The 22796-nt window shown below is 44.0% G+C and overlaps 1 protein-coding gene across 1 annotated transcript in view; it reads right to left on the bottom strand.

Annotated features, from left to right (window-relative positions):
* The window catches only part of Znrf3 (zinc and ring finger 3), a 170006-nt gene extending 148227 nt beyond the window's left edge, over positions 1-21779 (bottom strand). The window contains exon 1 of the mRNA XM_021177289.3: positions 21246-21779. Within this exon, the coding sequence (XP_021032948.1) occupies positions 21246-21536 (291 nt within the window). The 5' untranslated portion in view covers positions 21537-21779. The remainder of the gene's footprint in view (positions 1-21245) is intronic.
* Between the last annotated feature and the right edge of the window lie 1017 nt (positions 21780-22796).

Below are 22796 nucleotides of genomic sequence, written 5' to 3'. Positions count from 1 at the left end.
TGATCTGTATACTATCTGTGATCTGTACACTACCTGTGATCTGTATACTACCTGTGATCTGTATACTATCTGTGATCTGTATACTACCTGTGATCTGTACACTACCGTGATCTGTACACTACCTGTGATCTGTATACTATCTGTGATCTGTATACTACCTGTGATCTGTACACTACCTGTGATCTGTACACTACCTGTGATCTGTACACTATCTGTGATCTGTATACTATCTGTGATCTGTATACTACCTGTGATCTGTATACTACCTGTGATCTGTATACTATCTGTGATCTGTACACTATCTGTGATCTGTACACTATCTGTGATCTGTATACTATCTGTGATCTGTACACTATCTGTGATCTGTACACTATCTGTGATCTGTATACTATCTGTGATCTGTATACTATCTGTGATCTGTATACTATCTGTGATCTGTATACTACTATCTGTGATCTGTATACTACCTGTGATCTGTATACTACCTGTGATCTGTATACTACCTGTGATCTGTATACTACCTGTGATCTGTATACTACCTGTGATCTGTATACTACCTGTGATCTGTATACTATCTGTGATCTGTATACTATCTGTGATCTGTACACTATCTGTGATCTGTATACTATCTGTGATCTGTATACTATCTATGATCTGTACACTATCTGTGATCTGTATACTATCTGTGATCTGTATACTATCTGTGATCTGTATACTACCTGTGATCTGTATACTACCTGTGATCTGTACACTACCTGTGATCTGTATACTACCTGTGATCTGTATACTACCTGTGATCTGTATACTATCTGTGATCTGTATACTATCTGTGATCTGTACACTATCTGTGATCTGTATACTATCTGTGATCTGTATACTATCTATGATCTGTACACTATCTGTGATCTGTATACTATCTGTGATCTGTATACTATCTGTGATCTGTATACTACCTGTGATCTGTATACTACCTGTGATCTGTATACTACCTGTGATCTGTATACTATCTGTGATCTGTATACTATCTGTGATCTGTACACTATCTGTGATCTGTATACTATCTGTGATCTGTATACTACCTGTGATCTGTATACTACCTGTGATCTGTATACTATCTGTGATCTGTATACTACCTGTGATCTGTATACTACCTGTGATCTGTATACTACCTGTGATCTGTATACTACCTGTGATCTGTACACTATCTGTGATCTGTATACTATCTGTGATCTGTATACTATCTGTGATCTGTACACTACACCATCAGTTTCATCTTTGCTCCCAGAGACAAAATGAATCACCAATTTTTAAACGTAAGTGCAAAGCAAGCATGATCATTGTACTATGAATGAAAGCCCTTCCCTTTTCTTCAGCAAACACAAACTACACCCAACTGATAGAACAGCTAACAATCCACCTAAGCATGAAGAGGGGTAATGCAGAAAGGATTTTGCTTCTGTTACTACTTTGGGGGGAGGGGCAAACACAGGCACAGAAGTACTTCATGACATGGGGCAAACGGATACTCTGATATCACTAGAAATGCAAACTCAGAGGGTGAAGATACGGCTCAGTGTATGTATAAGAGCATATACTGCTTTTCCAGGACTCAATGTCAGGTGGTTCACAAATGCTTCTAACTCCAGCTCCACCAGAATCTGACTCCCTCAATGGTCACATGCACTAGTGGCCACAAACACAAATATTCACATAACTTAAAATAATAAATCTTTAGCCAAGTGCAGTGGGGCACATCTTTCGTTCCAGAACTGGGGAGGCAGAGGCAGGCAGATCTTTGGGTTCAAGGCCAGCCTGGTCTACAGAGTGAGGTCCAGGATAGCCAGGGCTGCATAAAGAAGCCCTGTCTTAGCCGGGCGTGGTGGCGCACGCCTTTAATCCCAGCACTTGGGAGGCAGAGGCAGGCGGATTTCTGAGTTCGAGGCCAGCCTGGTCTACAAAGTGAGTTCCAGGACAGCGAGGGCTACACAGAGAAACCCTGTCTGGAAAAAACCAAAAAAAAAAAAAAAAAAAAAAAAAGCCCTGTCTTAAAAAAACAAAACAAAACAAAAAATAAATTTTTAAAAGAGAAAGAAATGCAATCATCGCCACACATAGGCCCCTGTGGTACTAAGCAGATCCTCTTCATCTATTTTTTACTCAAATGTTACTCGTTAGTGACAGCCATACTATCTGCTGACAGACTTGCACAGTAGACAATGTTATTTCAGAGTTGTTTTCTAGCTTCCAACTGGACAGGAAAGACATAGAAATGACCTTAAGTCTATTTTAGGAACTAGCTTACAGAAATAATAGCAACTGATTTTCATGTATCTTTTGGTCTAGATTAAATATGTTCCTAATCAACTGAACAAATGAAAAGCACACTGACACTGGTCCAATCTGTCTTGTAGCCATCTCTCACCTTGTGCAAAACAGGCCAGGGATACAGCACAGGGCCTATGTGTCAGCACTGTCAATGACTGAAACCTTGGAGCCTTGCAGAGAAAAGAGCTACAGGCTGTAACTGAATCTGAACATGGTGCTGGTGGGAAAATCAAATCAAAGCAAAATCTTATCAACAAATCCCCATGGAGCCAGACTATGAGAAAGCACGGATACCATCTGGGCACTGTGGGGAACCAAACTGTCACCACCTGCTCCCTTGGCAACTTTTGAGTACATTCTCAAGTACTATAAGGTTCTTATATAGAAGAGACTAGAAAATTTAAGGAAATTGGGTAAGATTAAGTAGTTGAAGGATAGCACAGGGCCATACAAGATAAACTATTAACTAACTTAAAACTATTTAACACCTTGGGATTTTATTTCACTTCAGGAAATCTTTCTTCAGGTAGCAATTAGCATTTCAGCTCATATTGTCCTAAGAAGGAAATGGACAAGGGGGTTGAGGGGGAGGGACACACGACCAACATCCCACCTTCCATCATCTGGCTTCAAAGAGGCCCCAAAAGCACCTTCTTAAAGATGATATAAAGCTCTCTATCAGTGGCTCTGTCCTACATCCCTGTTGTAAATGACAGACCGCCCAGCTTTAGCTGCCATAGTGTCTTCTAATGACTGATTTACCGGTCCTCCCACAGGACTATGAACTCCTTCAAACAATGATAATTTGGTAACACCAAGTCACCAGTGTATTATTTCATTCAAGCTTTATAATTCTTTTGAGGTAAAAGCTAAATGGCCCATGCTACTGATAGGAAAACAGTTCACAGAGGTTGGAAGACTTGGCCAAGGTCATATTGCTGGCAGTGGCAAAGCCGGTGAACACCTATCTGGCACCAGTGTGGCTCTTATATGGCAAAAATCTTTCAGTTCTGAAATCTTGGGACATAACACACAGGAGATTTTAGCTTCAAGGGTTTTTTTCTTCTTTTTTAAAATCTGTAAGAACCTAGCAGACCACCACTGTATACACCTACCCATAAAAACCTAGCAGACCACCACTGTATACACCTACCCAGAACTACCATGCAGTCAGGCTACACAGTCCTGAGTTCCAGATTCAGTTAAAGCTGTGTTGTTAAATCGCACTGCCCTTTGGTGTCCTCATCCAAAATCATGGGAGGAAACCTCACCATTCAGAGTCCTCCTGAGGATCTGGGGACACAGTGTAAAAGTTAAGGACAGTGCCTTAACAGAGCATCCATTCATTCAAACATTTCATCAACCACCTACTTGACCTTCAGCCCCACAAAGCTACCATGTAGTAGCAGGCAGAGCCAGCAAAGCTGAAGGCAGTCATGAAGTGTCCTGGTTTCTGCCTGTCCCAGCCAGGTAAGTAACAGAGAGCCAAGAGTTCAAAAACTTGGATTGTTTCACAAGCAGAATGTTTACCTGAGCCTACACTGACAAGCCGCTCGAGCTCGCTCTCTCTCTTTCTCTCTCTTTCTCTCTCTCTCTCTCTCTGCCACATGTTTCCATTGGTACAAAGTTTCTTTATTTTTCTTAGTGGCTTAACAAGTCTCTACACTATAACCTTGTTTATCCCATTCCTGAGACTTAAGTCTTTGATTCTTTAGTATTTTAGACAAGTCTAGTACAGCCACATGAAGCAAGCCTACAAACAAGAGACCATTATCTCCAAGGGTCCTTTATAAGTCCCACCTTCTGGAGATTCAGAGAAAGCAGACAGGCAGAGCAAGACATGGACATTGATCATCTTCCACAAAACTGCACAAGGCGCCACGAGAGTCTGAATGCTTTCAGGTGGTCAGGGGACAAACAGAAAAAAGTCAAGGGACAAACAGAAGTGCCTCAAGCAAACTCAAGTGGGCTGTATGATAGATACAGAGGGGATAGCCTTTACTGAAGAGGCAAGAAGAAGAGTTGGCCTCCTATGTGTGAATGCAGCCAGAGTCTTCATCAAGGCTGCAAAGCAAGCAAAAATAAACCAGCGGGATAAAAAGAAAGCTGTTGCATGAGGAATAACTTTTGCTCCAGTTTTTTTTTTTTTTTTTTTTTTTTTTTTTTAAGAGCAAGACAGAAGAAGAGAGAAAAAGAAACACATACTGAAATGATCTAAAGCTGCCTATAAATATTTGGGAACATCAAAGGCAGTCCTGTTAAATTAAAAATGCTGTCACACAGATAGGAACTAGCCTCTAGCACTGCCAGCTTCAACATGTGAGCCTGTGATCTGAGGAGCAAGGGCTCAGCTCCTCAAGAAATCTGATTCACTAAAGAAAAAAAGTGAACAAGCAGTTGAGTTTTAATAAGGGCATTAAATACCTTAGGAATGAGCTAATTAGAGTTTAACTCTTTCAAGATTGTCGGTGCTCTTAAGAATGCTGTAAAATAAGCTCCCCCCAGAATCTAGTTAAATTGCTCTCGAAACCTCACCATAAAGAAAGTATTAAAATGGCACCTTAAGACTTCAAAGCTGATAACTCCCAACAGGTCAGCCCGGACATGACAGGCAGAGGCTATCTGGGGAGCTACAGAACTGTTTTCTGGAGTGAGGTAAGGTAAGGATGCATGCTTGTTTAGGGGCAGTTTTTTTCTCCTAGAGATAGGAACAAACCATAATACTAGGTATGAACCCTGTGAATTTTCCTTAACCCAGCAGACTTTGTGGCCAGATTCAGGGTGTCAGGTAGGAAGCCCTGCTGACATCACTTTTTCCCTCACTACATATAAAATTATAGCTGATCTTCCCAGACACATTCAAGGTCACTAACAGAAGTCACCCAACAGTTTTCCTTGCACGTAGCCTCAATCAGAATCCTAAGAATTCCCAGTCAGTAAAGTTCCATTCTAACAGTAGACTCTTTCTTTGGCCTTGAAAAGAATGAGTGAAGCACACCTCTAACCCCAGCACTTGGGAGTAGAAGCAAGAGGATCAACAGTTTAAGGTCATCCTCTGCTACATAGCCAAGTCCAAAGCCAGTCTGAGCTACAAGAAACCCTGTCTTAAAATCCACACACCCTTCACAGGCTATGTTTCCATCACTTAGTTTCAAAAATGTGAGAAGAGGTAAGCAGTCAGTAATGAAAATCACCTTCTCCATTCAAGGAGAGGAACGTACTGCTCACCTTTGAGGATGGGAGTAGAGGGCAGATAGAGAAGGGGAGATTTTAAAAGCCCACAATGCACTCCAATCATTCCCATTTTTAGAAAAAGCCAATGTGTCTAGTGGGGGGGGGGGGAGGTAAGATTAATAAACTATTTGCTTTGGCAAATTTAATGCTGGACTGAACCAAGTGCTGAAGTAATTTGTGTCTGCCACATAATTAGGCCCACAGTGTGGCTCACTATACACAGCTCCACCAGTGCTCTAAAGGGTAGAATAAACCACTCTGCTTTCCTTTAGAGCAGACTTGACCAAATGCAGACCTCAAGGCTGCACAAAGTGTGCATTGCGCTTCCTGCCCAATTGAGTGGGGGCAGAGTGGGGAGTGTGTGTGTGTGTGTGTGTGTGTGTGTGTGTGTGTGTGATCACTCCTCAGTCAGTGTTATCTTTTAGGCCTTTAGAGTAAAAATGATCAACCACTGGGAACCACAGCACAAAAGTAAGGCATATGTGGAAAATGTCTCAAAACTATGTCTGATATTTTCATTCTCACCCTGACTCAACATCCACTGCATACTATCAGTAACTCAAGTCATCCTTGAGACAAATCTTGGAAGGATGGAGAAACTGAGAGCCAAAGAAGCAAAGCCCACCTCCTGCATGCTTCCTCTAGCCATCTTGATAGCATCACATAAGTTCTTCACAAGGCTGGGCCCACCAGCAGCTACTCATCAGGAAGGATCATGAAGCTTGTAAGGCTCATAAGGACAGGAAGCTGTGGGTTCATCCCTCCTCAATAATATACAGGCAGTTAACAACTCCAACACACACAAATACGCACACACACACACACCCAAACCAATCCAAACCAATAAGCAATCAGAAATATTCTTCCTTGGTGGTGCAGAGACCTGTAAATTGCTCATGCTCTTGAAAATAACCCTTCTCTCACGCTCTGTAAGTGTTCAATTAAACTCATTGGTTCACCAGGCTAGAACTGGATGGAATTATCTCTCTGGCCTGCTGTAGCCCTATGTGCTGGTAGTAAATAGAAACAGACTCTCCAGACAAAGTCAAGCAATATCACAGTAGTAATAATCAGTGTAAGAATGGAGAACCAGACAGTCTGCCCCCAGACATGGCATTGAGCAGACTTTCCCTTTATCAAAGGAAACAAATAACTGCAGCCCTCTAAAGAACTCACAATATATTATAAGGAATCTGAAAAGCACTGGTTTCAGAGCTATACTCGTGCTAATGATGTAAATATCCTTCCAAGTCTTCAGATACAGCTGGCTAACAATATAGTTACCAAGCAGATTATACTCCAAAACTTAATTTGCAAGTAATGATTAAGAATAAGTATTTTCACCAGGCGTGGTGGTGCATTCCTTTAATCCCAGCACTGTGATCCCTGAACTCAGGAGGCAGAGGCAGGTACATTTCTGAGTTCAAGGCCAGCCTGGTCTACAGAGTGAGTTTCACGACAGTTAGGGCTATTACATAGAGAAACTCTCTCTTGAAAAAAATAAAAACAAAACAAATTTAAAAACCCACATTTTCAGCGAAGCATAGTAGGGCACACTTTCAATCCCAGCACTTGAGAGGAGCTCTATGAGTTCCACGATAGCCAGAGTTGTCTAAAACAACCAATAATTAAAATATGTTCCCAAATTCTGAGGATCCCAGGCATTAGTCAGCTTATGTTCAAAAAGTTGGCACAAAGTGTTTCGAAAAGCAGACAGAGCAGATGCCAAGACTCTATGCACTAAATCTGACATTCCCCTTGGTGTCTAGTTCCTCATTTTACATGGTTTCCTGGTTTTCTAGGAAGGAACCTCAGAAATCAGAAGCAACAAAGCAGACTTGGAAGTGACAACGTATAGACAGGTGCACCACCACCCACAGACAGAGACATTTCAAGGGCACTCAGCCTGAGCACTGCACAACATTAATGGATGTTCTGCACATCTGTCCTCATCCTAAACCCAAAATAGCTTCTTGTAATCTTCCCAGAGGCCCTTTGGGAAGGGCGTTTCATTCTAATATAGTGTCAAGAGTAGACTCTGTTATAACAAGCAAAGATTATGTGTGGCTAATCCAAGCAGTGATGAGACTTGAGGACAAAGACCTCCACACTACAAACTTCCTGGGCTGTTGAACCTGGACAGGGTATGGCCTCCAGTGGCTGTCAGGCCTCTTGAAGAGAGGTGCTACATAAGACTGGCACCAGCAAACCTATTCCCTACCTGCACTCTTGGATTCTATCTGGCTTCCTAGGCCTGATCATTCTGTCTCTGACATGAAGTACCACGTAGGACACCCTCTGCTTTGTAGTTTATCCCAAATACCAGCTTTCCCAACAGCTCAGGGCAGAAAAACATAAGATCCCATGTATAGCCAGACCTGGTTGGAGAGTTCTGTGATCCCAGCTACTAGGCAGGCTGAGGCAAGAGGATCAACATGCAAGGCCACCCTGGGTTGCATAGTGAATTACAGGCCAGACCAGACTAGAGTGAGACCCTAGTTCAAAAGAAACAACAAAAGCATTACAACTACAACCTTGGTGGTGGCTCATATATAAGAACAGAAAGCAAGAAGGCCTTCTTCTGGTAGGAGGTAAGGGAAGAAATGAGAATAAGGAGCAGTGAGGGGCAGAGCCCATCTACCCTTCCTCTTGTTCTATTCCCTCTCTCCAATCAGTAATCACTACATTAGTGGTACCAGAGGACAAGGATATGGGGGAGGGGGAGGGATAGTCATAATATTAGATATAAGAGATTCTCCATTTTCCCCAACATGTAAAATACACATTAATTGGAAAGTTAATATAGATCATTCCCAGATTTACAAAAAGATAATTAAAACAAGCTTGCAAAAGAAAATTAATTTAATGCTGTCAAGTGTGCAAAAGAGAATTCTAAGGCTTTCAGGGCTGGAATGATGCCTCAACAGTTAAGAACACTGCTGCTCTTTCCAGAGGGTCTCCGTGTTCAATTCCCAGCACCTACATGGTAGATTACAACCACCTGTAACTCCAGTTCCAGGGGCTCTGACATCCTCTTCTGAAGCCCAAAGGCAACAGGCATGCACATAGTACACATACATACATGCAGGTAAAACATTCAAACACATTTAAAATATATATGATAATAGTAATTGAATTGAGTTCTAAAGTTTTCTACATCTCTTTGAAGGGAATCACTTTACTTGAAATATCCAAAACTATTGCCTCCACACCATGAACTGTTTTATAGTCTCCCTTTCCAAAAAACAAGGTTGGCATAGCAACCAAGGCCAGTCACCATGGTCCCTAACCACATCCGTTGAGGCTTGGCACGCTGAAACATGTGCCAACTCTGTTGTCTGTAGGGCACTCCTGGCCACAGTATATAGCAAGTTATAATCAAGTAAAAAACCTTCACATTTGTATAGAATACAGCTCAACATAAATATTCATTAAATGTGAGAACCTATGGTGATGAAATGTTGAGACTGCAAAATTAAACACAAGTATCAGGAAATGCAAAAACTACCACTGCCTCTGCAACTTGAAATCATCCACACTGCACATTCAACACCACAAACCAGTACATATGTGTCCTAGACATTTAAATCTAGTAACACCAAAACTTCAAAACCATGTATTTATCTGTTATTTTAATAATTAGAGTAAGGGTAGCATTTACTGATGGGCATTGGAACATATCTGGAAAAGACATGCCACAGAAAAGCAGCCATGAAAATCCTCTAACACTAGTAAAATACAGTACACTCTATATCGCTTCTGGAATAGTCCTGAAGATACTGGTGTCCATGTGTTCCCACACTATCTCATACAAAACAGCAAGAGGGACAAAAAGAAAACCTTAGCGCTCCAACAAGTACAATGAAGCAATCATTTCATAATTTTCTAATTATAGAGGCCCCACAGAGTAAAAACAATCAAACTGAAATATAAGACTAATACATAGTCCTCAGGAACAAAATTGTCATCTTTTGATCAAGGCCCATGACACAGCTTCCAAAAGGGCAAAAATTATTTGAAGGAACATACAGCATATTTTTAAGAACTCCATATAGCTGCTGCTGCTAAGTCACTCACGAGCAGTTTCCCCAAAGCACCAGGTTTTGTTGTTGTTTTTAAGTTTAGTGAATCAGTGACACTAAAATATACTAATTTAAATAAATACATCCTTAAAGTTTAGAGTCAGGCTGAATACTTGCTTCTCCAACAAGTTCACAACACATGCCCAAGGCAGTCAGTCACATTCCAGGCTGGGAGGAGGTAGACAGTGTTAAAGACAGCACAAGCAAGTTGGAGGTTTTATTTGGTTGGATGATGGTTGGTTGGTATTTGTTGGTTGGTTGACTGGTTTTGACATAAGCTAGCCTCAAATCATAATCCTTCTCTTTCAACCTTCCTTATGCTAGGATCACAGGAGAATGGTATCATACCCAGTAGGGTGAAAGTATTTTAAGAGTCTGGTCTACCCCAACTATTTGGAATAGCCTAGGACACACTCATGTCTGAACACTGCTTGTGAATAGTTTCTACAATTATAGACAGTTCTCTGTCACAGGCTGTCTTTTCCTACACTAACACTCCCCTTTTCCAAAGTACTATATCTAGACATATTTTAGTTCAGTAGTTATCTTAAAGGTAGACATGCAAAGCACTGAAGGGATGCAATGTTCTGCCTCAAGGGCTATGCCAGAGGAACTGGAACGCACTTGATGGGATGGACTGGAAGTTTTGGTTTCATATGAGAGTTGGGAGAGGGTAAAAAGAATCAAGAGGCAAGACAGGGAGCAGGAATGCTGCTGACACACAGCAATGTTTTCAGCGGGAAAGCAATGAGAAGGAAAGCACAGGTGGAAGAAAGCACAGGACCCATCCTTCAGAGAGCAATCAAGGACTCTGACCAAGGGCTGATGTGCTCAGAAGTTACCACAGCTTACTTCTTACAAATGTGGTGGGAAAGGGAGGTAAGGGGGTGAATGGAGACTAAAGCATTACAGGGCAAAAGGTAAGGGCAGAACTGCAGAGATGACTCAGCAGCTAAGAGACATACTACCCTTGAAGAGGACCTTACTCAGTTCCCAGCACCCACCTCAGGCAGCTCACTAGCTCCAGGGGATTCGACACCTCCAATCTCCACAGACTGATGTTCATACACCAGTGGTTACACATAATTAAAACTAATAGAAATATTACTTTTAAAGTAGAGGAAATAAGGTCACTAAGAGACAGGGCAAACTAAACATCATCCTGAGGACACCTTTTTGACTTAATTCCTAGCTAACTTGACTTCTACTTTGAAAGTTTTGCTAATCAAGCTTGCACCATTCTTTACATACCACTAGCTGTCTGCTCACCATCTACTCCAACACTGAGGTACTTTGTGAAAAGATGCCAAGTTTCTGGGTACCCATTGATAGTGGGGGGCATCCATAAAGCTGATATATACACAATGTCAAATGCATTTAAAGAAAAATACACATTAGGTACAAAGAAAAGTATTTTGGATCAAGTATAGACAAGCTCTGGCAATCAAGACCCCTTAAATGACAGAATGCCTTCTGGAGCAGAATTCACTCCCAGAAAAGAATAATAAAGACAATACAAGTCAAAGTGCACTGGGGACTCTAAAGCTTCAGGCTCACTTAGAGATTTCCTGGAACTGAACCAAGGTAGAACTGTTCTAGAAAGAGCACTGTAAGGGAGCCCTAAGCACAGCCTCTCTTATATCCTCACACAGAGTTCACTTATGCTAAAGGAGAAATGAGTCATGACACTTTCAAGACAACCTTCAGCACATCTCTTGTAACTAAAAGAAAGCAAGACCTGAGCATGGTGATTCATGTCTGTGATCCCAATACTTGGGAGACTGAAGCAGAATTACCATGAGTTTGAGGCCAACCTAAACTACACTGTAAATTCCAAGGCAGCCTGGGTTACAGAGTGAGACCTAAACTCAGACACACACACACACACACACACACACACAGGGTTAGAGAGTTAGTTCAGCTATAAGAAGAGCACTTGTTGTTCTTACAGAAGAACTGGGTTCAATTCCTAGAACTCATATGGTGGCTGATACCCAATCTGTACAGTCCCAGCAGAACTAACAGCCACTTCTGACCTTGAAGGACACCAGGCACCCACATGCATGCTCACACATGAGAGGGGGCGGGGGGGGGGGGGGGCAGGCAAAGGTCTCACAGAACTCCAAAAGGGGGGTTGAGAATTAAGCATAAAGGGTCTAGGCTTAATCCTCAGTAAGGAAAGGAAAAAAGGGAGGAAAGAAAAGAAAGATAGAGGAGATAGGGAAAGGAAGAAAGATAATCCAAAACAAATGGTGGGCATGACTATGATCCCAGACTTGGGAGGGAAAGGCAAGGTCAGGATTACATAGCAAGTTCCAATTAGAGGCTTACAATAAGACTCACTCAAAGAGAAAGAAAGGGAAAGGAAAGGAAAGGAAAGGAAAGGAAAGGAAAGGAAAGGAAAGGAAAGGAAAGGAAAGGAAAGAAAAGAAAAGAAAAGAAAAGAAAAGAAAAGAAAAGAAAAGAAAAGAAAAGAAAAGAGAGAGAAGAAGGAGGAGGAAGAGGAGGAGGAGGGAGGGAGGAAGGGAGGAAGGAAGGAAGGAAGAAGAAGAAAGAGAAGAGAGAGGGAAAAGAAGGAAGGAGAGCGAGTAGTGTGTGCATGTTCAGGCAGAGAGTAAAGAAAAAGCCCACCCAAAGAAGCAACTGTGACTGGTGGGACAGCATCTGTACTTGGATAGGAGGATTATGAGTCTAAGGTCAGCCTTGGCAAGATAGGAAATGATCTGGGAAAAAAAGAATACTTCATTCACATTAGAGCCAGGTGTGGCTTTGTTCAAGAACATAGTATGAGGTTCCTAGGGCCCACTGATGGACATCTAACACACAGGCTATTTGAAGAAACAAACCTTTAGAGTTCAACTTCAGAACTTTCAGAGATAGAAAGGGCTGCAAAGTCCAACACAGGCTGGGTGATGCTATGGGACTTATGAGCTGAAGGGTTCCTGACCAACTCAAAGGAAGAGCTAGCTGTTCCTCTACTATGTGACTGTGACCTGGTGTTGTCAGATGTTTCCTTTTCTCACTAAGAGCTGATCTATATGTATACTAGATATTTCAGAGAAACCACTTTTCTAAAAGTTGCTTTCAGCCCACAGAGTTTGCCGGATGCTTGACTCTATCTTCTCACCAATAACTAACAGTGTCACTTAGAATTCGAGGTCATGCACAGAACTACTCTATGATAACAGGTCTATTAGAAAACATCCCACCAGGCAGTGGTGGTGCACACCTTTAATCCCAGCACTTGGGAGGCAGAGGCAGGCAGATTTCTGAGTTCAAGGCCAGCCTGGTCTACAGAGTGAGTTCCAGGACAGCCAGGGCTACACAGAGAAACCCTGTCTCGAAAAAAAAAAAAAAGAAAGAAAGAAAAAGAAAAAGGAAAACATCCAAGGCAACAGCATCCCCCTGAGCACCAAGCTGCTTTATCTCGTACAATGCAGTCAACTTGGGGTGGACAACCACCTTGCCCAAAGGAGGGACACCATCTGTTGCTCCAAAATCAGGCTCACAGACACACGCAGGGAAGGCACTCAGAGGCTACCAACAGCACATCTCTATGCAGAACTAGCTACTGCTCAGAATGCTAATAGAGAAAAAAGCAGTACTTGCTATTTATTAAATGACAGGAATATACAAATTTCTACCTCATCTGGTTTATTTGTACTAGTTTTCAAAGAAACATATATGTACCACGAGGTACATATTCTCCACACATGCTAACTGGTGGGGTATAAACTAATACAAGCCCTTCTGCAGAGGTATCTGACAATGCCTGTGAGAATTTTAAACATGTTCATACTCACCCACTCTAAGGATTTCCCTGATAGTATGTCCTATAACAGAAAATAATAACCTGTGACATGTCTCTGAAAATGTTTCAGACTATTTAATAACAATTAAACATTCAAAGCAGACAAAGGGCTATCACCACTACGTCTTTCCAATTTTCTTTAAAATCTCAGTCAGTTCATGGGAAAAGCAGTATGTACATGGAGGCCAGAGGTCAACATCGGCATGGAGTCCTCTCCACTGCTTTCTATTTTCTCTTAGACAGGGTTTCATCAGATATGCCGGCCCATTAGCTCCAGGGATCTGCTTTTCCCTCCCTGCCAGCACTGAGAATACAGACACCAGTGCTGCATCCAGCTTTGTATGTGAGTGCTGGGAGTTAAACTCAGGTCTTCATGCTTGCATGGCAAACATTTTACCAACTGAGTCATCTCCCAGCCTCATAAATTGTGCTTTGATCAGATCTTACAGCACTGGATGGGATCTTACATGTACCTAAAATTCAGCCATCCTTACTCTTCCAGTTTCAAAATGCAGCAGCCCTCAAGAGGCCAGAAGTTCCCATTCCAACATTTTCTCTTCAAACTTCTAGTATCATCAAAGTTACTTTCACCAAGTCACCTCACACATTTGGTTTCTAAATAACCACATCAACCTGGCGGCTGCACAGAGAAGGGATTAATAGCAACTCTTGCAACATGTCTTAAGAGGAATAAAAATCAAAAGCTCTCCTTCGAACCACAATGGGCCAGCTGACCTTATTCTTTTCACACTATCATAAGTCAACAGAGCTGCTAAAAGTAAGATTTTAAAACATCTAGTTCAGCCTACAAACAGAACAAAGAGCCTCCACTCTTTGCCTCCTGCCTTTCTGTTTAACAGGTACAAAGGACTGTCTCCACAAAAGGTTTATCAACTTTAACCTCAAAGATAAGTAAAAATTAGTTAGAAAAGACCAGACTGCTCAAATCCACATACTATACTGTGACATACAACAGCTTGTTCTTGTTCGGTCCAAACTTAGCACCAGGGCCAGTGTCCTACCAGACAGGGTTTCAGGGTAAGGTAGTACTCTCTGCTTACTGTCTTGTCCCCACACTCTGCCTGTAGACAGAAGCAAAGCCTTAGTCATGTTCCCTGCTATGCCCCATCCAGGATCTGGTGAATGCAAGGCACTACTGAATTCTGCTAACGGAAAGAGCAAAGACAGTCCACAGCTTCAGGCTCTTAAAATCTTTTAATCATCAGGGAATGTACAGCCTGTGCAAAGAAAAGAAGCAATGTACATGGGACATAATCTCTCTGAAGACCGTGGTGCAGACTCATGCCTGGCTCTGAAGTCAGCCACAGGATGAGGTGTGCCTCACTCACATCAGAAATGGTTCTACAGGGCGGGCTGCTTCAGCCATTCCAGCTTTGCTAACAGCCCGAAGCAGCACAAGTGCCATCAAGCGATCGCTAGATACTTCCAGTCACTGTCTTCAGAAACTGGTCAGCTTGGCTCTAGGAAAAAAACAAGTTGGATGAGCCTTCTGTGATTGTGGGGCTGGGAGAAGTGACAAGAAAGGAAGACACTTCTCTAGTAGCTAGGGTGTTTTCTCAGTTACAAACACATTTCTCCGTCAATGGTTCTAGGTTTAAACCCAAATTTGAATTCCAAGATCAGTCCATATAACCTTATCACAAAAAGAAGTGTCATGTGAGACAAGCTCAGAAAAAAACAAATAAAAAATCTCAGCACCAGTAAGATCAGTTTGAATCTGATCTGCTACAGAACTGCTCAGTGACTGTTACAGGTACCACTTTGCTACTGACTTCCTAATCTAAAACCTGCCATCAACTACATCCCTTAAAATTAAAACAAAGTATTGTGTCTAAGGCCTTACTTACATGAACATTAGTAGCTTTATTTCTGTTTTGGTTTGGGTTTTGTTATTGTTGTCTTTTGTGTTTCTCACTATGCTGTACAGGCTAACCTGAGACTCTTGGCTCCTGTGCTCTTCCTGCCTCAGTCTCCTAAATATCTGGAATTAGAGAAGTGCAACCACAGCCACAGTGTCTGGCTTCATTCTTAGCTACTTCTTTGTGAATGTACATGTTCTATGTGCATGTGAGTGCCATAGGTCAATGCTGGGCACCTCCTCAGCTGCACTCTACCTTAGCTTTGGAAACAGGGTCTCTCCCTGACCTAGAGTTTGCTGATTCAGTTAGCCTGGCTTGCCTCTACCTTCCTAGCACTGAGAGTACAGGCATGTATTACCAGCCCAGCTTTTGACTTGGGTCCTGGGGATTTGAACTCAGGTCCCCAGACTTACACTGCAAGTACTTTACTCACTGAGCCATCTCCCCAGTCCCTGATAGCTACTTTTGTTTTGTTTTGTTCGTTTCTCAAGACAAGGATTCTTTGTGCAGTTCTGGGTGTCCTGAACTCAATCTGTTGACCAGGCTGGCTTCAGACTCAGAGATCCACCCACCCCTGCTGGGATTAAAGGTACGCACTACCACTACTCAACTTCCTGATAGCTATTTTTAAAAGCTCTGACAGAGGAATACTGAAAAGACCCAAATTTTAAATAATCAGGAGAAAAGCAACCACTTACGCTCAATATATAACTGAAGAATGCATGGTTCTCCTTATTCTAATCATAAGCCATAATTTTCATATCCACTCTTCCATGAGACAATGCCCAGCTGTACCAGGGTGGACAGAGAGGCTCCAAATCCTTGGTCTCAGAGGAATTAAATGTTAATTGTGGTTGTCCCTACCTTTACCACACACATATGGCCCAAACAAGGCACTTCACTTTTCTAGCCTTGCATTAAATCATTAAATCATTTCATTAAATTTGGTACTGTTGTTTTCTTCCATTGCAGGGGATGAAACTCAGGGCTTCAACCATGCTAGGCAAGTGCTCTGCACCCCTGAGCTAGGTCTCAGCCCACACATTTGATTCTTTTGACTATGAAGACCTGTCTCCCTGAAATTTGGGTTCACCAGAAGGCAGGGGCTACTCTTGCAGCCTTCCAACACCAGCAGCTGTTCCACTTCACTGTGCAGTGAATGGTAGAAAGGGACACATCTAACCCTTTTTCTACCTCAAATCTTTCATTTCCATCTCTTCTTCCTCCACGTCATTGTACTTCCACTTCCTCCACTACTAAATGTAGAAAATTCCTTGAGGGTTGGTTACTTTATTCTCTCTCCCCAGGATGATACAGAACTAGCAGGACATAGATGCACAAACTCAGTTGGTAAGGATGATTATCTGTGGGCGAGTCTATCTCAGAGGACTACAGCACTGCAGCATTGTTCTGTACAGAATAGGGTTTTGGTAGACATCCATCCAATAAATATGCTCAATGAAGGTTTGCAAAGCTGCTGCAGGCTTCCCTCCAACCCTGGCCAGCCCAAGGGACCGATTACCTCACTCAACTTTTTTTCTTACATTTACGGGAAGGGCATGTGTGCCACAGAGTCTAGGCAGAGGTCACAAGACAACTGTCAGGAGTTGGTTCTCTTCTACAATATGGATGTCAAGGATCAAATTCAGTCCCCTTGACAACAAGCACCTTAATTCATTGAGCTATCTTCTGCGCCTTCTACTTAAATTCTTAGTGCTGGACCATTCAAAGACAAGTACTAGGTGGAAACTTCTTTTCCTCTTGGGAAACTATCAGGAAAATGAACACACCCATTCACAAGAATGTGTGAATAATTTCATGGGGGGTGGGAGGGGTTGGCACAGGCCTTCAAGAACTCCAATACAAATTATGAGAAATTAGATTTGAATTAAATGTCAAAATCCAAACAAATTCAGTTCTACTTATTTGACGAGAATAAGGACAGACCATAGTTTCAATTCAGGTTTTACCCTTTGCTGTCAGGTTAGAGAAACAAACTTTCTCTCGGCCTCAGTCTCTTCCTCTGTAAAACTGACTAAACAACAGTATCTAAATCTGTATTAATGTTAAGGACTAAATGAACAAGCTTAATGTGCTTGGCACAGTTCCCTGTATACACACACACACACACACACACAAAATGGAGTCATGGCTGCTTCTTATCCCCAATCAGAATTACTGGTAATTCCCATGAGATCTCAGGGTATAAAACCAGAGAAGAGATCCTAGGAATTTACCAACCTCCCCCTCACCCCCCCAACAATGAAATGCTTGCTTTTAACCTATAAAGGACCATCTGACAAGACGGTCGGCAGGCCCTTTCTGTGTAAATCCAAGTCAGCTGTCAGCGTGCAATTGTTCTATTAGGCCAAGTCAATTTTTGGAGGCAGGCCTATTAAGTTAACTTCAAATGGAGATGAAAAGAAAGTGCTTGATCAAATGCTGAACTGTAAAAACACACTGACAGGGAAACAAGGCAGAGGAATTAGCCTCCTACAATTATTCCCTGTGATACCTTTAGTTACCCAGCCTATCTAATCACCACACAGCTCTCCTTTCACTCTTTAACAGCTAAAAGAACTTCCTTAGTTCATGTTCACAGCCTCAAGTTCATCAAACGTTTAACCTGGGATCCAGAATAACTGATTTTAAAGTTGCACAGAATCCATCATTCTCATTCCTTGTACAAATGAATTTCTTGATGTTTCTAACTATTTGACTTCAATGGGAGAAATAGGCATTTCCACTTTAAAACAAGCTTTCATTTCTAGCCATGCAAATTTTCTTGTTGGGTTAGCCAATTTACACACCACTAACCAGTGTTTAATCAGGCCCCTTATTTAACAACACCAACCATGTGTGCAGCCAAGTTTAAAAGTTTCAGATAATAATTTCATTAACATCAACACATTGGTTTAAAGATGAAATATGTACCAGTATGTCTGAAAGTTCTTTAGAGGTCCACACTTCAAAAGTACAGTTAAAGGGTAATTCTTCTAGTGCTTAGCTATATGCCTGACCTGCTTATATGCAAACAGGCTAAAATGCTGCTGCGTGATAATAAAAGCAACTAATTTCACATCTAAATAGTCTATTCACAATTTTCACAACTGGAAATATCAAAATAGAAAAAGAAAAAAAAAAAATCAAGCACACACAAACCCTGTCTTCATACAGACTAAACTAATGACCTTGAGATAATTAATTTACACCTACAATACACACATCCCAAAGTCTGAACTACTAATCCCACTCCTCAACAAGCACACACAGCCAGGCTTCCTTCCTCCTACCCTAACCCATGATAAATACTCAACAGGTCCTTGGGCTGGCCAGACTATGATAAGTAATCTATTGTGTGTATGCACACACACACACACACACACACACACACACACGTTCATTGGCAAGTAAGAGGAAAAAAGTCAGTACTACAAAATATTTCTTATAATTTTTAAAGTGAAACATTCAAACAGCTTTTTTTCTCTCTTCCCAATTAAGAACAATATTGCTATAGAATCACACTGAGAATAAAAACAATGCTACCTACATGCTACTATTTAGTTCTAGTTATCAGAAAATAAACAGAAGACCATAAAACGTTCATTAAAGGGCAAATCATGAAGTTTTTCAGGTGATAAAACAAAAGGTGGTTTTTAAAAGTTCAATGAGTACTTAGAAAACATGATTAATCTGAAATTAAAGACTGGCTTTGTTTCTTCTACACTTTTATTACACATGCTCTCATTATATTCCCTCTCAGCAATCCTAAAACATTGGCTTTCCCTACAAAACTTATTCCAGAGCTGGTAGGCAGGAGCCACAAGAGTTCCTTTAGTCTGGCAGTATTCACAGAACTAATAAAAGCATGCCGGTCTGTGTATACACACACAGCTCTGAAAGCCACACTGTGCTTGTCTGGACACACTGATGACCACAACAAAGTTATTAAAGTTATGGAGTGTACCAATGACAAACTATCTTTTCAGGGAGCTCAGATAAGCCCACCAATATCACTGCAGTTATAAAGGAATTAAGGACATCATTAGTGATTGCTTAACAGGTAAACTTATTAAATACCATTTAAGTCATTTTTCTCCCCTTAGTGACTGTTGACTTAATTTGAAAGGGAGGTGCGAGTCTAGTAGACTACAAAAGAATTAGATAAGCACTTCAAAAACTTCTCAAGAGAACAGAGTCCTGCCAAACTCACACATTATCTCTCTACTTGTCAGGATAAAATTGTTACAAATGGTGTGTTTAAAAAACTGCTAATTTTGTATTAAATAGTGAACCCAAGAATATCTGCAAAGCACAGCATTATGCATAATGAATAGCTCCCCAGACAAACTACCACAGAGAATGGCTCAAGTTTAAACACTGCAGATAAAAATCTCAAACTTCAAAAGTCTCCTTCAAAAAGTGAAGTGCCACGTTAAAACATACTCCCCTCAGCTGCAACCCCCACCCTCAAGGCTGTAAATCAAACATTTCTAAAGCCATCAGGGCACAGGGAAAGCCTCAAAGAAAGACAAGGACTCACAAGAAGCAAGACTTAAAATTCAAACTCTTCTTAAAGCCTCCAATAGAGTTGTTTAGGTATCTTCAGCCAAGCATCCTCTCTAAAGCTTGTATATTAATGACAGTAACAATAACATTGGGGGGGGGTGAACAGCACCGTTAGCAACATCTGAAGTCACAGAAATTGGTCAAACATGTATTTCACTTTCTATAGACAGGAATAGGAGCACCACAAAACAATGCTTTCTAATCACAGCCATAGGGTCCTCCTCCAGCTTTGGAAAGACACACACCTTTAAGGAGCTACACTGTATTGGCCCGTGTCCTATCAACTCAAAGCTCTGAGTGCAGCTTCACCCTCCTGTCTACACTCGGAGCTGCTCTGCAGTCATTCCACACAATCCCTTTTCTCTTCATAATTCACCCAAGAGCAAAGCACCGGAGATCCAAACTATAGGCCTCTAAAGTTCCAAAAGATTCAAAGCCGACCAACCGTATCAGATCACTCCTACCAGAGGTGCGCCTAACAGCCATAAGTGCGCTGCCCTGGAACATGGTAGTGGATAAAAACCATCATCGAGGGGGCGGGAAATCTATGCTGCTATCCATCCGCTGAGAGTCCCTCCTCAAAGACTGGGGACAGCTCAAAGCTCTCCCTAGCCAGCCTCCTTTGGGACGCAGCCCTCTTTCATTTGGAGCAAGGTGGAGGCCCTGTCAGTGAGAGACTCTGGCTCGGGTTTGCAGGCCTCTTCGGTATTAGTCCTTGACCCAGGGGCGAGCCTGCGGTCTCTCTCACCCCCTGTAATCTGAGGCACGGCCACGACAGTGCTCTCCCAATTCCCACTCCTCAGCCAGCTCCGCCTGCTCCCTTCCTGCTGCTACCCGTCCAGAGCCCTGCCAGAGGGTTGGTGTCTAGGTAGGGCTGCCAGGAGATTTCAGCAAAAATAACCTGAAGATGTGCACCCCGGCAACTGGGTCGCTCCGAAAACGGAGCAAACGTGCATGGGAAAGCAAAGCCTGCGACCTCTAAGAAGTCGCTCCATCCTTCAACTTGTCTCGCCTTTGCAAAGTTGGCATTCAACAGGTAGTTCCCGGGACTTTCACCTGAGGGAGGAAAACGTCCCGCCAACTCAAGAGTGCCGCCCAGGCGCCCATGCCCAGCTCAGCGTCCCCACCCCCACCCCGGCGCGGTGCACCCACCGGAGGCCGAGCCCCCACGTGCGCTCGCCTCAGCCGCCGTGCCCCGGAGGCCCCGTCCCGCCCGCCTGGGAGGGATGCCGCCGGGCTCCGCGCCTCCCCCCCGCCCGCCCGCCCGCTAGCCCGCGGCGGGGTCGGCGGGCGCAGCCCCCGGAGCCATCTTGTGGCGGCGGAGCGCGGGGCCCGGGTGGCTACCTGCACGATCTCGCCCTCGGCGCTGAGCATGGCCCCGGCCCGCGAGAAGCGGCCCGTGAGGCCGGTGGTGTGGGTGGTATAGTCGCCGCTCGGGCTCGACTCGAACAGCACCACCTCCACGAACGCCGTCTCCTTGGCCCGCGCCGCGCCGGGCCCCGCGGCCGCCAGCAGCAGCCCGAGAAGCAGCGGCAGCGGCGGCGGCGGCGGCAGGCGACGACCGCGGGGGCCGCGGCGGAGGCGGCGGCGGCGGCGGCCCGGGGCCCCTGGGCGCCCGCCCGAGCGTGGCCTCATGGTCCTGCGGCGGGAGGGCGCGGAGGGCGGGCGCGGCCGGGCATAGTCGCGGGCCGGCGGAGGACCGAGCGCGGGCGGTCGCCTCACAGCACCATCGCGGCGGCGGCGGCGGCTTTGTGGGTCGCAGGCTCTGCTCCGCTCCCCCGGCCGTCGCGCCGCGGCCCTTTCATCTGCTCCACGTGAGGGGTTATCCCCGCCCCCGCAGCGTCGTGACCCGCTCTCCCCTCCCTCCCCGCGCTCGGCCGCGGCCACCTCTGAGGGGAGCGGGTAGGCGGGGCGGGCGCGCCTGCGGCGAGAGGCGGGGCCCGGAGGCCTCGCCCGCCCCGCCCAATCGACTGAGTCCCGCCCCGACTCAGTCTTAGCCACGCCCCTCCGCCCTTGCTCCGCCCAGGTAGTCTTTTCGGTTACGCCCCTTCTTGTTGGCCACGCCCCCTGGTCTGTGCTCCGCCCTCCACGGCAGACATTTCTCCTGGCAGTTGCTGGAGTACCGGGAGAGTAAGGTCCTCAACCTGTTCCCGGGCGGTTCGCCCCCTCGGCGCACCCTGCTTTGGTGCCGCAATTAGAGTCATTGGGGCGTCAAAGGCCTCGTCCTTCCGTTCAAGGATGCTTCATCCGCAGCTCCGACACTGCTGGCCACCCGCACTCGGTGCTCGCGCCCTACCACCTCCAGGGACCGCGAAAGGCCCCGGGCGGTCAGAGGCAGTTTGCAACCCGCCGGGACACGTCCAGTTCTTACGTGGGTGTCACATAGACAGTTACCCTCAACTAAAGGAGTGAGGACAGGTGGCGGAGAACTTGAAGAAGTTATCCTGATTCTAATGGAGTTCATCTTTCTGCAGCCCTGGAGACCGTTTCCAACACTCCCTTCAAATCTCACCATGTGCAGAAGGGCGGAAGAATCAACACGCTTAATGCACAGACTTCTGGTTGCCAAACATACCAAAGACACGTGCTCCGAACCCAGACGTTCCCAGTCACCCAGAAGATAAACTTTTAATTCTCTTCCCCTTTTTGGAACAGGATTTTTCCTTCCTCAGCAAATCTATGAGACTCACAATCCTCCTTTAAAAGCCACATTCAATTTCTACTTCCTCAGTCGTCTTCCCTCCCTGACCTGAATGGCTTTGTTTAAATATTTGCAAATATTTGGTTAGGGTGATCTGCTTCTACTTGCTACCACACCCAAAATATTAAGACAAAAAGAAAAGTCATTGAGCGTTTCCTTGAGTAATCAGCGCATCGAGGTTACAATTTAAACTG

The sequence above is a fragment of the Mus caroli genome, unplaced genomic scaffold, assembly GCF_978045245.1.
Source record: "Mus caroli unplaced genomic scaffold, Mus_caroli_1 scaffold_13, whole genome shotgun sequence".
In the NCBI taxonomy this organism is placed as follows: domain Eukaryota; kingdom Metazoa; phylum Chordata; class Mammalia; order Rodentia; family Muridae; genus Mus; species Mus caroli.
Note: the sequence above shows the minus strand (reverse complement) of the source record. Positions and strands in the feature narration are given on the sequence as shown.